This window comes from Trichomycterus rosablanca, chromosome 1 (genome assembly GCF_030014385.1).
Source record: "Trichomycterus rosablanca isolate fTriRos1 chromosome 1, fTriRos1.hap1, whole genome shotgun sequence".
Classification (NCBI taxonomy): domain Eukaryota; kingdom Metazoa; phylum Chordata; class Actinopteri; order Siluriformes; family Trichomycteridae; genus Trichomycterus; species Trichomycterus rosablanca.
The window spans coordinates 16,922,590-16,937,379 of NC_085988.1; the positions used below are offsets into that span (position 1 = coordinate 16,922,590).

Consider the following 14,790-nt stretch of genomic DNA (forward strand, 5'->3'; position numbering starts at 1 on the left):
CAGGCGGGGTTGCAGTGTGGGGTTTAGTCTGTGGCTGAGATACAGGGTTACAGTAGATCTGTCAGCCACAATACAACAACACAGTGTGGTGCAATTATAATGTGTGAAAACAGCAATACTGTGGTTCATAGGTAAGGCCCTACCTCGTCCACGACTGTGTAATGAGCCGTTTCCTGTTTAATATGCAATTTGCTGTGAAATTCAATATTTCAAAATTCAGAAGGTTTGTGTTTAGCGATTTCACATTTTTAATTCGAGTAACATTCAAGTGTCTCATGTTCACTGGTTAATTCGCACTATGAGGCGGTCCTAGCAATCCTACGGCAATCGGTTAGTCGAAATGTCCAAGATGTCAAAGTCTAAAGCAGCTAAAAACATGATTCATGTAACTGAGTTTGAAAAACTCCCAACCAATTCTCTGGACGCAGAGAGGGGCGTGTCAAAACATGGATGACTATTTTTGTATTTGAGACAGAGCCTCACACCGTCACTGAACGTTTTAGCTTTACATTCAAGCGTTTACTTAGACTATGCTGTGTAGTGTAGCTTTCATTTATTCTATCATTTAATTTAATTTAATTTAGTGTTATTTAATTACTCACTCACTCACTCACTCACTCTCTTAACTGCTTATCCAATTAGGGTCACTTGCTGGAGCCTATCCCAGCTTTTCAATTGGCGCAAGGCACACAGTTACACCCTGGACTGGGTGCCAGTCCATCGCAGGGCAGACACACATACACACACACACACACACACACACACACACATTCACCTATAGGGCAATTCAGTGTCTCCAATTAACCTGACTGCATGTTTTTGGACTGGGGGGGACCAGAGCTCCCAGAGGAAACCCATGCAGACACGGGGAGAACATGCAAACTCCACACAGGAAGGACACGGACCACCTGGTGATCGAACCCAGGACCTTCTTGCTGTGAGGCGACAGTGATACCCACCGAGCCACCGTGCCACCTTTATTTTATTACCTTTACTTTAATTTTAATTAAATTTTCTTTAATAATCTTTAATAAGCTTTTTAAAGATTTTTATGCAGGTGCATAGACAGTAAGGCAGTGGTAGCTCCTCAGTTAAGGTACTGGACTAGTAATCATAAGGTTGCGTGTCCAAACCCCAACATTGCCAGGTTGCCACTGTTGGGCCCCTTAACCCGCAGTTGCTCCAATAGTATTCAGTCATAACTGTAGGTCGCTTTGGATAAAAGTGTCTGCTAAATGGGGTGGCACGGTGGGTAGCACTGTCGCCTCACTGTAAGAAGGTCCTGGGTTCGATCCCCAGGTGAGGCGGTCCAGGTCCTTTCTGTGCATAGTTTGCATGTTCTCCCTGTGTCTGCGTGGGTTTCCTCTGGGACCTCTGGTTTCCTCCCACAGTCCAAAAACATGCAGTCAGGTTAATTGGAGACACTGAATTGTCATATACAGTAGGTGAATGTGTGTGTATGTGTGTGTCTGCCCTGCGATGGACTGGCGCCCCGTCCAGGGAGTTACTGTGTGCCTTGCGCCCATTGAAAAGCTGGGATATGCTCCAGCACACCCCGCGACCTTAATTGGATAAGCGGTTAAGAAAGTGAGTCAGTGGATGAGTGAGTGTCTGCTAAATGCTGCAAATGTAAATGTAAGGCTGCAGCAACAAAACTGTGATAAATATAACCTTTATAACCTTTTTAAGAACACAAATAGGTTCAAATAGGTCCAGAGACATGCTTTGACATGTTGGAACTACAGTGACCTGCATATAACCCTGACCTCAACTCCACTGAACTCCCTTTTTTTATTCATTTTCTCCCTTTTTCTCCTGATTTTTAGTGCGTCCAATTTTTACTCAATTGCGTTATGCTTCCTCTCTACTGGTGCTGACCCCTGTCCTGATTGAGGAGAGACACACGCCCCCTCCGACACGTGAGCAGTAGCCGACTGCATCTTTTTACCTGCATGAAGCGAGATCATATGCAGATTAGCTTTGTGCAGGTGTTGAGGTCGTAAGTGCATCAGTAATGAGGTCCCTATCCGGCTCCCTCCCTGAATGAACAACAGCCAAATGTTGTTCATGTAAGCGCCCAGTCCAGCCGGATGGCAGAGCTGAGATTCGATACAATGTATTCGAAATCCCAGCTCTGGTGTGCTAGCGTATTTTACCACTGCGCCACCTGAGCGGCTATTTGTCCATTTTTGTTACTGCCAGGATGTTTAGGATTGCTGTACAACTATATAACAACATAACTTAAAACCGCACAGTAATGAATAAATGCCATAAATAACAAACCAATAAACAGCTAAAAAATTTAATTAATAAAAAATTAGAGTTAAAAAATGTAAAAAGTTGGAGTTTTCCAATTCATTACAAATCAAAAACTAAAATCTTTAATTCACAAAAGTATTCAAACACTTTGCTATGTCACTGTGCATCCTGTTTGCTTTAATTAGAAAAGCATGTTGGTGTCTTCAGCTCTCCATAAAACAGAAGCCACCACTGTGTAAAAAGTTTATGACGGCCCGCTTGGTGTTTGCTAAAAGGCAAGTAAAGGCAACACAAGGAAAAAGATTCTCTGGTCTGATAAAACACAAACAGAAACAACTTTTGGACAGAAGAGCAAGCATGTGTGGTGAAAAAAACAGGCACTGCACATCACCCGGCTAATATTATCTGTACTGTGAAACACGGTGGTGGTAGTATCGTGCTTTGATGTGGTTTAAGTGGCAGGGACAGGGAGATTGTTAAGAATTTAGGGAAGAGGCGCCCAGGTGGCACAGCGGGATATTTTGCTAGCACACCAGCGCTGGGATTCTGAACTCTCCAAGTTCAAGTCTCAGCTCTGCTACCAGTCGGCTTGAGGCATGTTTCTGACTTTTACTCTTCCACAACATTCCACTCACATTCCCATCCTGTTCCTATTCCCGTGTTGAGAGCAGTGTTTAGTCTCAACCCAGAAAACCATACACACTGGCATTAACACGCACACACACACACACACACAGGCATTATTTCTTCCTCCTGTAATGAATAACAAGGCTGATTACAACTGTTATTCTGTGACACCAACACTACCAAGCCAGTGCAGTAGTTACAACAGTGTGTGGAAGGCTGTGGAATGTAGTGTGTGTAGGTGTGTGTGTGAGTGTGTGTGTAGGTGTGTGTGTTTTCATTTTAATCTACATACCAAGTAGAGAGCTGCATCAGGTTTGGACATGAAAGGCAGAAAAATTAGGAATGCCACAAAAGTGGGTGGGGGTTAAAGATCTATGATCAACAAATGTGCCTCTTTTGTTAAAACATTAAAAAGTATTATTTTATTTCTATATTATGTTTTATATTTGATCAAATTTGATCATCTAAATTATTACATTGGAAATAATTTAAATAATTAATAAAATCAAGCAATTTTTAAATTTAAATACTATGAAGTTTGATTAAACAAATTTAAAAAACAATAAAACTAAAAATTACATTCATGTAAGCCAAGTTTCTGATGAGATTTGACAGCATGTAACTTTTATAATTCAGGGGCACAAGTAGGTAAAAACAGACAGAGTTTTACAGTTCTAACTGTGTAGACTCAGCACATAGACTACCAATGTCGTAAAATGTTTTTACTATTATTTTATTTATACATTTTCTCCCTTTTTCTCCCAATTTAGCATAGCCAATTAGTCTTCCATAGCTGGGGACCCTGATCATATCCGAGGAGGGTATATTTGCATGACACATGCTCCCACTGACGCGTACACAGTCCACTGACCCCTTCTTATATACTTTGGTGGGTTTGCACGTGAAGCCAGTCTTGCGCATGGAGAGTCACACACTGATCTCTGCGTTCCTTTTTTTTTGTACAGACACCTCGGGCTACCAACCAGGGTCCTTACACAGCATCAAAGACACCACTCTCTTTGTAGTCTGGTCTTTTTTAGTTGCCAATTTTTTTGTACTGGGGTGCCAAGCCAACTGATAGAAGAGCTGAGAGTCAAACTCAGAGAGTTCAGAATCCAAGTGCTGGTGTGCTAGCCGAATATCCCGCTGCACTACCTGGGCCATGTTGTCAAATTTGATTGGTTGACTGAGGGGTAATTACTTTTTTACTTTTTACTTTGATATGTAAAGTGATCTTGGGTATAAGGAAGGCACTAATATAAATACAACTTATTAATATTATTATTATTATGGTAATGGGTAACTGTAACTTGAAAATTAGTAACAATAATTTAAAAAACGGTTTGTGTCAGATAGTCGTGGCCTTATTTTTTATTTATTTAACAATCGAAAACAACAGAAATAGTGGAGCTCTGTAGAGATTGAGATCTTGGGTGTGCAGCACTGTTTGAGCTGTTTAACCTAGCCTCAGGTACAAAAATCAGATCAGTGTATTACCCAACCACACCCTTTAGCACACACACACACACACACACACACACACACACACAGTGAAGAAGGTGTGCAAACTCCTCCTTCACCTGTCGGGATTGCAACGTGCAGTCAAAATCCAAAGTTTACATACAACTGCAAGGGACTTGCACTATAAATCATGACAGTCTGAGTAACCGACCAAGTGAAATACATACACTATATGGACAAAAATATTGGGACACCCCTTCTAATGGTTGAATTTATGTGTTTTAGACAAAGAAATTGCTAACAGGTGTAATTTACAGTATAAGATGTTGAGGGCATATTTAGTTATAAAAATCTGACACCAAGCAGAAAAAAACAAGCACAAGCAAGATGTTCTTACTTATGTTTTTACTCGGATCAGGACAGTTGTAGCCTAGTGGTTAAGGTACTGGACTAGTAATCAAAAGGTCACTGGTTCAAGCCCCAACGCTGCCAGGTTGCTGCTGTTGGGCTTTTGAGCAAGGCCCTTAACCCTCAATTGCTCAGACTGTATACTGTCACAGTACTGTAAGTTGCTTTGGATAAAGGCGTCTGCTAAATGCCAAAAATGTAAATGTACTGTATGTGTTCTTATGTTCATCATTAATTAATATAAATTAAGAAAATGATTTAGGTGATTAGTACACATCCCTGCTCACACAGGCACAGGGAAACATTCCAGGTAACGTTATATTTCCAAAGATGCACCACCTGCACACTTTACTCACCAGGATTCGACTGTCCTGTTTGTCACCTTTGACTTCCAGCTGCACTTTCTTTCTCAGACTCAGTTTGACCTGCCGACCAACCGCATCCTGCATGCTTTCTGCACAACAGATAAAAAGATAGAATATCAACAAATAGAGTGTCATTTAATTGTGCTTTGTTTTAATATACTTCCAGTGCATAAAGCCAAATTTACCCCCATAATGCCTTTGACTTAATACATGAACCAAAAGTATGTACTCAGAAGCAAAAACAAATCATGGTGAAGATTTCTAGAGCTCTGAGGAAGATCACTGTTAAACAACATGAACACATAAAGCTAGAGAGCCATAACACAACTAGCCAGCAAGTAAATGGTAACCAAAAACACAACTCATACGCAACGTGTACGCATTCCACAACAAGCTCTTATATAAATTTTAAAAAAAGGTAGAAAAGAAACAAGCAGTCACTCGAAACAATTGCAGCAGGAACAACAGTTACACATTAAACAATATAAATAAACTGCACCAGTAAAATTAAATAACCTTCAAGCTCTCGAATGGTATAATGTGCTCGTCCACCACCACTGAAATCCATGTTTTAAATCTCAGCTGTGCTACCAGCTGGCTGGGAGTCTACACAGACATTATTGGCTATGTCTGAGGGAGTGTTGTTCAAAGCCCTGTGATGGACTAGCACCCTGTCCAGGGTATTCCTGCCCTTCCTGCCATGTTTTCCAGAGGAACCGGACCCGGCATGGCTTTGACCAGAATATTGTGGTTAATGAAAATGAAATTTTGTAAAAAAAAAACCTGAACACACAAGCACTGAGGCAAATCAGAACAATGGTCAGATAAGACAAAAATGTATAACTAGATAGAAATACACTCATTCTTGAGAGGAAGAAGGTTTTGGAGTATGAAATATGAAGGTGGGAGACTCCAACTGAGATTTTAAACATTGCAAGCCTATAGGCAGGACCCTTCTAATCTTGGGTAATCTTGAAGATTTACAATGTTTTCTAAAGTGATGGTCACAGTTAACCCATCATGTTGCCAAAAGATCACCAACAACTCTTCCTGTGAAAGACGTTTCTTTCTTTATACAGCCTATGCAAACTCTGTTTATGACTTTAAATTAGATTTAAATTTAGATTTAGAACACAGTTGTTTAAGCAGGCCAATTAGTAGCTCTCATTACTAAATGCACAGTCGAATCCATAGTGGTGCTACTGGCTGGTCAGCCATCTACATACAGATGTGAATGGCTAAGTCTGAGGGGGAAGTGGCTGAGTGTCCTAACTGGGGTGTGCTGATGCACTTCTACACAGTATTCTTGGGGAAACAATAAAGCGGTGGTAAAAATAAATAAATGAATAAATAAATAAAAAGGAAAATAAAATAAACAATTTTAACCACAAAATTTAAAAAAATGATTTTATTTAAAAATAAATATGCTCTAGCAGTAATATTTCTTGTTTATTTTTGTATTATATTTTAAACTAAAGTACTAAGTGAAATATACAAATATTAATGATGATTATTATTTCAAATACCAGAAGCTATAAATATTCATGACTATGAAAAATAGAAACACTTTGATGTCCTAATGTTGTTTCATAAAAGCAAGTGCTTAAATAGTGGTGCTATTGGCTAGCTGGGCATCTACATACAGACATGATTGGCTATGTTTGAGAGTGAGGTGGGAGTTTGGTAGCCGAAGCCCTGTGATGGATTGGTGCCCTGTCCAGTGTATTTGTGCCTTACACCCTGTGGTTTCCCAGTGAAGCAGGACCCACTGCGACCCTGATCAGAATAAAGTGGTTACAAAGAATAGAAAAAAGTATACATAAATATTAATATAATTACATATGAAGTAGCTGAAAAACATACATTAATGAACATAGTAAATATAAGCAGCTGAGACCAAACATTTTGTGTATTTGGTACGTCTGAATGTACTAAATAACTTGAAATAAATAACTTAAACAACTGAATATTACTAATAACTGCTAAGTTAGCTCCTAGATGCTTTAAAACTGAGCAACAAGCATAATAATGGGGACATTTTATGTAAACTTTGGACCTGAACTGTTTAATTTATAACTAAAGTAAACACACAGTATAAATAATGACTTCATCAAACACTCTTCTACAGGAACATCGTTACATATAATATACAGCTGAATGGTATTACCAAACCACCAGGTATAAATCATCTAGGCAAAGTGACTGGTAAAGAATCTGGTGTTTGCCAATTTTAGTGAAGCCTGGTTGAAGTTCTAGACAGCAGTTAGCTTTATTATGTATTATTGCTACATGACTTTCCTAAAGATGAAATTTGACGACACATATCTGCTTTGCGCTACTCTGTTTCCCTTTTTTACTTTTGTGAATTTTACTTTTGCATTACTATGATTTATTTGACATTAAAATCTAAACCTCTCACTCACTCACTGTCTTAACCGCTTATCCAAATAGGGTTGCCGGGGAGTGGGGGTGCTGGAGCCTATCCCAGCTTTTCAATGGGCGCAAGGCACACAGTAACACCCTGGATGGGGTGCCAGTCCATCGAAGGGCAGACAGACACATACATACACACACACCAATTCACCTACAAGGCAATTAAGTGTCTCCAATTAACCTGACTGCATGTTTTTGGACTGTGGGAGGAAACCGGAGCTCCCGGAGGAAACCCACGCAGACACGGGGAGAACATGCAAACTCCGCACAGAAAGGACCCGAACCGCCCCGCCTGTAGATCGAACCCAGGACCTTCTTGCCACCGTGCCGCTGCTAAAATCCAAACCTACAGATTCAAATCCATTTAAACATACACATTATGACACATTAAGTATGTGAACACTTGACCATTTTAAAACCATTGGCATTAAAATAGACTTGGCTGTGTTTGTGGCTATACAAGCCTCTATTCTTAAAACCTTCAATTTTGTAGCTTTTCTGGTGGAATTCAGTCAAAAGTACAACTGTCAGGTCAGGCAGACAGTGTTTCAGTTCTAGCCAAAGGTTTTCACAATGGTTGTAGGGCTGTAAAAATCACTAGAGTTCCTCAAAAACAAACTCATCGAGCATCTCTGTATGGACCTTCTCATTGTGGAACAAAAAGGAGCATATAAGTTATTTTTATATCATTAGGAGGAGTGTCTTCATACATTTGGCCATATTGTATCAATTTAATTTCATTTAAGGCTGATGATTGTAAGGCATGTTATGGCTGATCTTGAGTCATGTAGTATTAGTGTGTAAATGTGTGATGGTAACTCTTTTCCTACCCAAATCTTTCACTTTTCATTTCTCCTCTCTCTCGTTTTGACTTGGCACTAGCCCTGATGGGAAATAAGTGGATGACATCATTGCTGGAATTGTACTCTGGGTTTCTGAAGTATGATCACAGATGCATTAAATTTTCCAGAGAGAAAGAGCCGAGGATTAAAAAGGTAAAGAGAGGTTATACATAATAAAGAGGGAGAGTTAAAAGGAAATGAGTCTAGCACAGTAATAACAGGAATAAGAAAAAGCAGCACTGAAAGTTTGATACACTGTAAATGTACTTTATTATGTGAAGTGCAACTTACAGTATTTTTACAGCACCACAATCATCAATGCAAAATACTTTGCTTTTGTTTACCTTTTTATATCTAATCTCGATCTGCCGCATCTGGGAAACGACTGATTAACACTGATAATTATTTTTACCACAGAGAAGTCTTCCTGTACTGAAAAAATGAAAAGCATGTTCTGTCTTTGTTACATTTTACTGTAACTTTTTAACTTTTGCATTCAGGCAGGAGGAAGTTTATTTACTTAATAATACACTGATCAGCCATAACAAACCACCTCTTTGTTTCTACACTCACTGTTCATTTTATTAGCTCCACTTACCATATTAAAGCACTTTGTAGTTCTACAATTACTGTCTGTAGTCCATCTGTTTCGGACCGCTTTCATGTTGTTCCTTAATGGTCAGGACCCCCACAGGACCACTACAGAGCAGGTATTATTTAGGTGGTGGATCATTCTCAGCACTTCAGTTACAATGACATGGTGGTGGTGTGTTAGTGTGTGTTGTGTTGGTATGAGTGGATCAGACACAGCAGCACTGCTGGAGTTTTTAAACACAGTGTCCACTCACTGTCCACTATATTAGACACTCCTACCTGGTTGGTCCACCTTGTAGATGTAAAGTCAGAGACGATCGCTCATCTATTGCTGCTGTTTGAGTTGGTCATCTGCTAGAACTTCATCAGTGGTCACAGGACGCTTCCCACGGGGTGCTGTTGGCTGGATATTTTTGGTTGGTGGACTATTCTCAGTCCAGCAGACAGTAAGGTATTTAAAAACTCCAGCAGCGCTGCTGTGTCTGATCCACTCATACCAGCACGACACACACTAACACACCACCACCATGTCAGTGTCACTGCAGTGCTGAAAATGATCCACCACCCAAATAATACCTACTCTTTATTGGTCCTGGGAGAGTCCTGACCATTGAAGGACAGCATGAAAGGGGGCTAACAAAGCATGCAGAGAAATAGATGGACTACAGTCAGTAATTGTAGAACTACAAAGTGCTTCTATATGGTAAGTGGAGCTGATAAAATGGACAGTGTGTGTAGGAACAAGGAGGTGGTTTTAATGTTATGGCTGATATGGTGTATGTGTTATTTATGCCTGATCAGACCCAAACGACTATGGTAACTCATTCATATATGTTCAGTAAATTCAATCATTCATTGTCTGTTTTCTACCCCTTTATACTATTCAGAGATGTGGTAGGTCGAATTCACTGGGCAGGTAGGAAACACCCAGGACAGGTCACACACATTCACACCATAGGGCAATTTAGTTTCACCAACTAACCTGATTGCATGTCTTTGGGCTGTAGGAGGAAACCAGAGCACACCAAAATAATACATAAACTTAAAATCGATACATTTATGAAAAGAAAAAACATATCCAACAATCATCCAAGCTGGCTCTGTGTGAGAAAAAAGCTCTTTCTCAATCACCAATGGGTTTAAAAGATCAGACACAACCAGGCTTGATTACTCTCAGCCCTGTTGAATCAAAACATTACTTAAATAGAACTATTCCAGCATGTAAATAAGCAGCAAAATCTGTCATGACCAAATGGAATTCTAAAAAAATAACAGGAAAGAAAATTCATCTTTTCTTCAGTTTCAAAATCCAGGATGCTGTAGGCTGGGTATATCTAGCTGCCTTTAAACCCTGGGCATTATAGTACCATGTTGCCACCACAACTGTGTCTCTGCTGTGCTAAAATAATCCATTTCCCAAATAATTTGTGCATAGTGGTAGTCATGTAGTGTTGCTTTGGAGTAAAGTCACCAGTTGGGTATGTGCTTGTAGATGTACATGTACGTGGCCAATGAATATACACTGATCAGCCATAACATTAAAACCACCTCCTTGTTTCTACACACATTGTCAATTTTATCGACTTCACTTACCATATAGAAGCACTTTGTAGTTTTACAATTACTGACTGTAGTCCATCTGTTTCTCTGCATGCTTTGTTAGCCTCCTTTCATGCTGTTCTTCAGTGGTCAGGACCCCCACAGGACCACTACAGAGCAGGTATTATTTTGGTGGTGGATGATTCTCAGCACTGCAGTGACACTGACATGGTTGTGGTGTGTTAGTGTGTGTTGTGCTGGTATGAGTGGATCAGACACAGCAGCGCTGCTGGAGTTTTTAAACACCTCACTGTCACTGCTGGATTGAGAATAGTCCACCAACCAAAAATATATCCAGCCAACAGCACCCATGGGCAGCGTCCTGTGACCACTGATGAAGGTCTAGAAGATGACCGACTCAAACAGCAGCAATAGATGAGTGATCGTCTCTGACTTTACATCTACAAGGTGAACCAACCAGGTAGGAGTGTCTAATAGAGTGGACAGTGAGTGGACACGGTATTTAAAAACTCCAGCAGTGCTGCTGTGTCTGATCCACTCATACCAACACAACACACACTAACACACCACCACCATGTCAGTGTCACTGCAGTGCTGAGAATCATCCACCACCTAAATAATACCTGCTCTGTGGTGGTCCTGTGGGGGTCCTGATTATTGAAGAACAGGGTGAAAGCAGGCTAAAAAAGTATGCAGAGAAACAGATGGACTACAGTCAGTAATTGTAGAACTACAAAGTGCTCCTATATGGTAAGTGGAGCTGATAAAATGGACAGTGAGTGTAGAAACAAGGAGGTGGTTTTAATGTTATGGCTAATCAGTGTATCTTACTAAGGGAAATCTGACATTAGAGATACTGTATGCTAACTGTAGAAATGTCTTTAACTGTTCAAATGAAAGAACCAAAATGAAAAATAATCTAAAAATCATAAGAATTTCAGAGAACTGAGACATGTTCAGACAAGTTTCTCTACACAACACTTGTTAAGCAATAATAGGCAATGATAAAGTGACTATTGAAAATGCTAGAACATTATACCTTATTATATTACACTACCCTGTAATGTTAAAATTGTACAGTATATGTGAATCTAGACGTAACTGAGTGTAAGTGATTCATTCCTGTGCATTATTACTTTTTACAATAGAGTTTTGTGTTAACAAGGGTCTACTGTCACCCAGCCAAATCTGATGTTGACTGCTCATACTTATCTGATATTATCTTTGCTTATGGCACAACACTCACATACCTTTAACCTGGTAAACATCAGTTACTGTAAAAATAACCCCACACAATTATACAGTATATGTATGATCTACGCTATAAAGCAACACCATATTTATTTCCTTTCCATATTTGTTCGGACTACCTATAGCTTTACTGTTCATAGTGATATTAATGTGAATTCTTGCTGCATATAACACAGGTGCTCAACAGTCCCAAGTATTACTTTTACTACAAAGCCACACTGTTGTAACACATGCAGAATGTGGTTTTCAGAACATCCCTGAAAAAGATGTCATCTATACAGCAGCATGTTTTGCTTCAAAATGTGTGTGAACTCTTAATATTAACCCTGCCTTCAGAGATGTGCAAGTTACCCATGCAACGCAATCCCACACCATGACAGACGCTCGCTTCTGAACTTTGCATTGGTAATAATTAAGATGGTCTTGGGCCAGCAGAGCTCTACGTCCATCTCAGATGAGCTTGAGTCCTAAACCTCAGCTGTGTATTTGGATTTTGCAGATATATGACTGTTTGTCATATTTTTTATATATTTTGTTTATGCATTTTCTCCCCTTTTTCACCCTTTTAGCACGTCCAATTGCCCGATTGCATCGTGCTTCCTCTCCACCAGTGCCAATCCCTGCTCTGATTGAGAAGAACAAAGCTAACCCACGCCCCCCCCGACACGTGGGCAACAGCCTTTGCATTTTGTCACCTATACCTTAACGAGTGCAATGCGGGATCAGCACTCTTTTCCCGTCTCTTTCCCGTCTTTCAGGCGCCATCAATCAGCCAGCAGAGGTCGTTATTGTATTAGTTATGATAGAGTCCCTATCCGGCTTTAATATACCACCCCCATCTGAACAACAGGCCAATCGTTGGCTGCTCAGCCCAGCCGGCAGGTAGAGCTGAGATTCGATACAATGTACTTGAGATCCCAGCTCTGGTTCCAGTGTGTGTTTTTACCGCTGCGCCACCTGAGCGGCATCGTAGAAGAGTTTTAACTTATATTTATAGATCCAGTAAAAAAAACTGTGTTTACTGACCAGCGTTTTCAGTATTCCCAAGCCTATGTGGTTTTTGATGCAATATTGTTTTTTGGGCTTGCTCTTTAACACACAGATTTAAAGTAATGATTTTTTTCATCAATTTCTTTATCCTGGTCAGGGATGTGACGGGTCCGATTTCATCAGGAAACAACAATCCATGACAGGGCTTCGGCCACCCTCCCCCCTCAGACATTGCACTGCTGAGATTCGAACTTGGATCTCAGCAGTGGTGGGCTAGCATTATAGATCGCTGACCACCCGAGCACCTGTTTAGAGGTGGTATGAACTGTAAGTTATAAAATTCATTAGAACCTTGTAATTAAGCTTTGGGAAACACTGTTTTTATACTGTTGGATTATTCACCCACAATTTTTGACCCTTGACCCATACCTCCCTCATCATGACTGAACTTTTTGTTAAAGCTTTCCTTTTCTATATCATCTAACACCTTCTGTTACCTATTCCCGTACCACTACTTAACAGTTTCCCACTGCTTCTATCCCAGCTTGGAATATATTTCACGAATGAAATTAGAAATTAGAATATATTCACAAAAATAGGGTTGATGAGGAAAAAATATTTATTCATCTATTTTATGACAATTTACAAATCACTGTTTTCTGTTTTATTTGCATTATATATACTGTCCAAAAATATTTGGATATCAGACATATTTAAAATTTAAGAGAAGAGAGATATGTAAACAAACAAGCTGCTCTGGCAGTTGCGATCACATAGCTAGATCAATACATCTAGCAGGGTCATACTTCATATTTTGGTAATATACAGTGCAGATAACGTATTTATGTTTGTAGGATTTCTTTAACATATGTTGTTTACAAGTTTAAGAGACGTAGTTCATGTGTCAGTAAGTTCAGATGTGTACGAAGAATCAACTTCCAATTTTGCAAGTGGCAATTAAACACAATAACGTGCAAAAGGTCAAGGGGTCTGAATACCTTCTGAATCCATTGTGTCTGTGCGTAATTTGATAATCATGTATCTACAAACACAATTCCAAAAACGAATAAAGATGTAAATAAAAAATTACAGCAATATATTTAATTAAAACTGCACAAAGACAATATTTATTTTTTCAACTATCAACTTTTTGAATATTTAAAAATATGATCATACTAAATTTGAAGGCTGTATCACATTTGGGTGGCACTGTTGCCTCACAGCAAAAAGGTTAAACTGGGCCTGGGTTTGCATGTTCTCTATTGATTTCCTCAGGGTGCTCCGGTTTCCAAATAAACTACTGTTCACACATTTTAATGTAACCATCCTATACCAACTTATGCTTACTCAAATCCCAATTTGCAAACATGATTTTTAAAATAAAGTTAAATAAAACAGTATGAATTACATAAAAAGTGACAAAACATTTTCTGCATTTTTTTCCTATATGACTTCTATATTATTTGTTTTACTTCAATCTATTTAAGATTGCTAAGATTACTTATTTAAATTAAATAAAATAATAAATAAAAAGTTGAAAATGTCATAAGAAGTGCGCAAGAAGTGTTAAGGTGCACTGAACCACCCAGACCAGGAGCTCACCTGTGAGCAGGTACAGTCCAGGGCAGATATGTTTACACACAGTGGATTGTAACAGTCTTACCCAGCAGATCTTTAGAGATGTCCTCCTCTCCGACCATCTTCTCAGATAAACACCACAGATGAGCAGAAGAGCACCGGGTGAAGGTGCAGTTTTGGTTGAAGGACCCTCTGTTAGAAACGTGTGTAAACCTGTTGAAGTGTATCTCCTTAGATCAGATGAGTCTCAGGTAAACTCTGTAGTCCTGTTCTGCTGCTCCGCTCCCTCATAGACTCTTTTCTCCTTTGTTTACCTCTTATTTGTTATTAAAATGGTTCTTCTTTGGTCCACATATACTGATCATGAATTAGAATATAAAAGAAAGGAGGAACTGAGCTGATTTACGCTGCGCTGGGTGCAG

The 14,790-nt window shown here is 39.5% G+C and overlaps 1 protein-coding gene across 1 annotated transcript in view; it reads right to left on the reverse strand.

Moving 5' to 3' along the window:
* The window catches only part of LOC134302084 (F-actin-uncapping protein LRRC16A), a 76,843-nt gene extending 62,053 nt beyond the window's left edge, over positions 1 to 14,790 (reverse strand). The window contains exons 1-2 of the mRNA XM_062987155.1: positions 14,454 to 14,790; positions 5,112 to 5,209 (exon numbers count right to left, since the gene is read on the reverse strand). Of these exons, the coding sequence (XP_062843225.1) occupies positions 5,112 to 5,209; positions 14,454 to 14,490 (135 nt within the window). The 5' untranslated portion in view covers positions 14,491 to 14,790. The remainder of the gene's footprint in view (positions 1 to 5,111; positions 5,210 to 14,453) is intronic.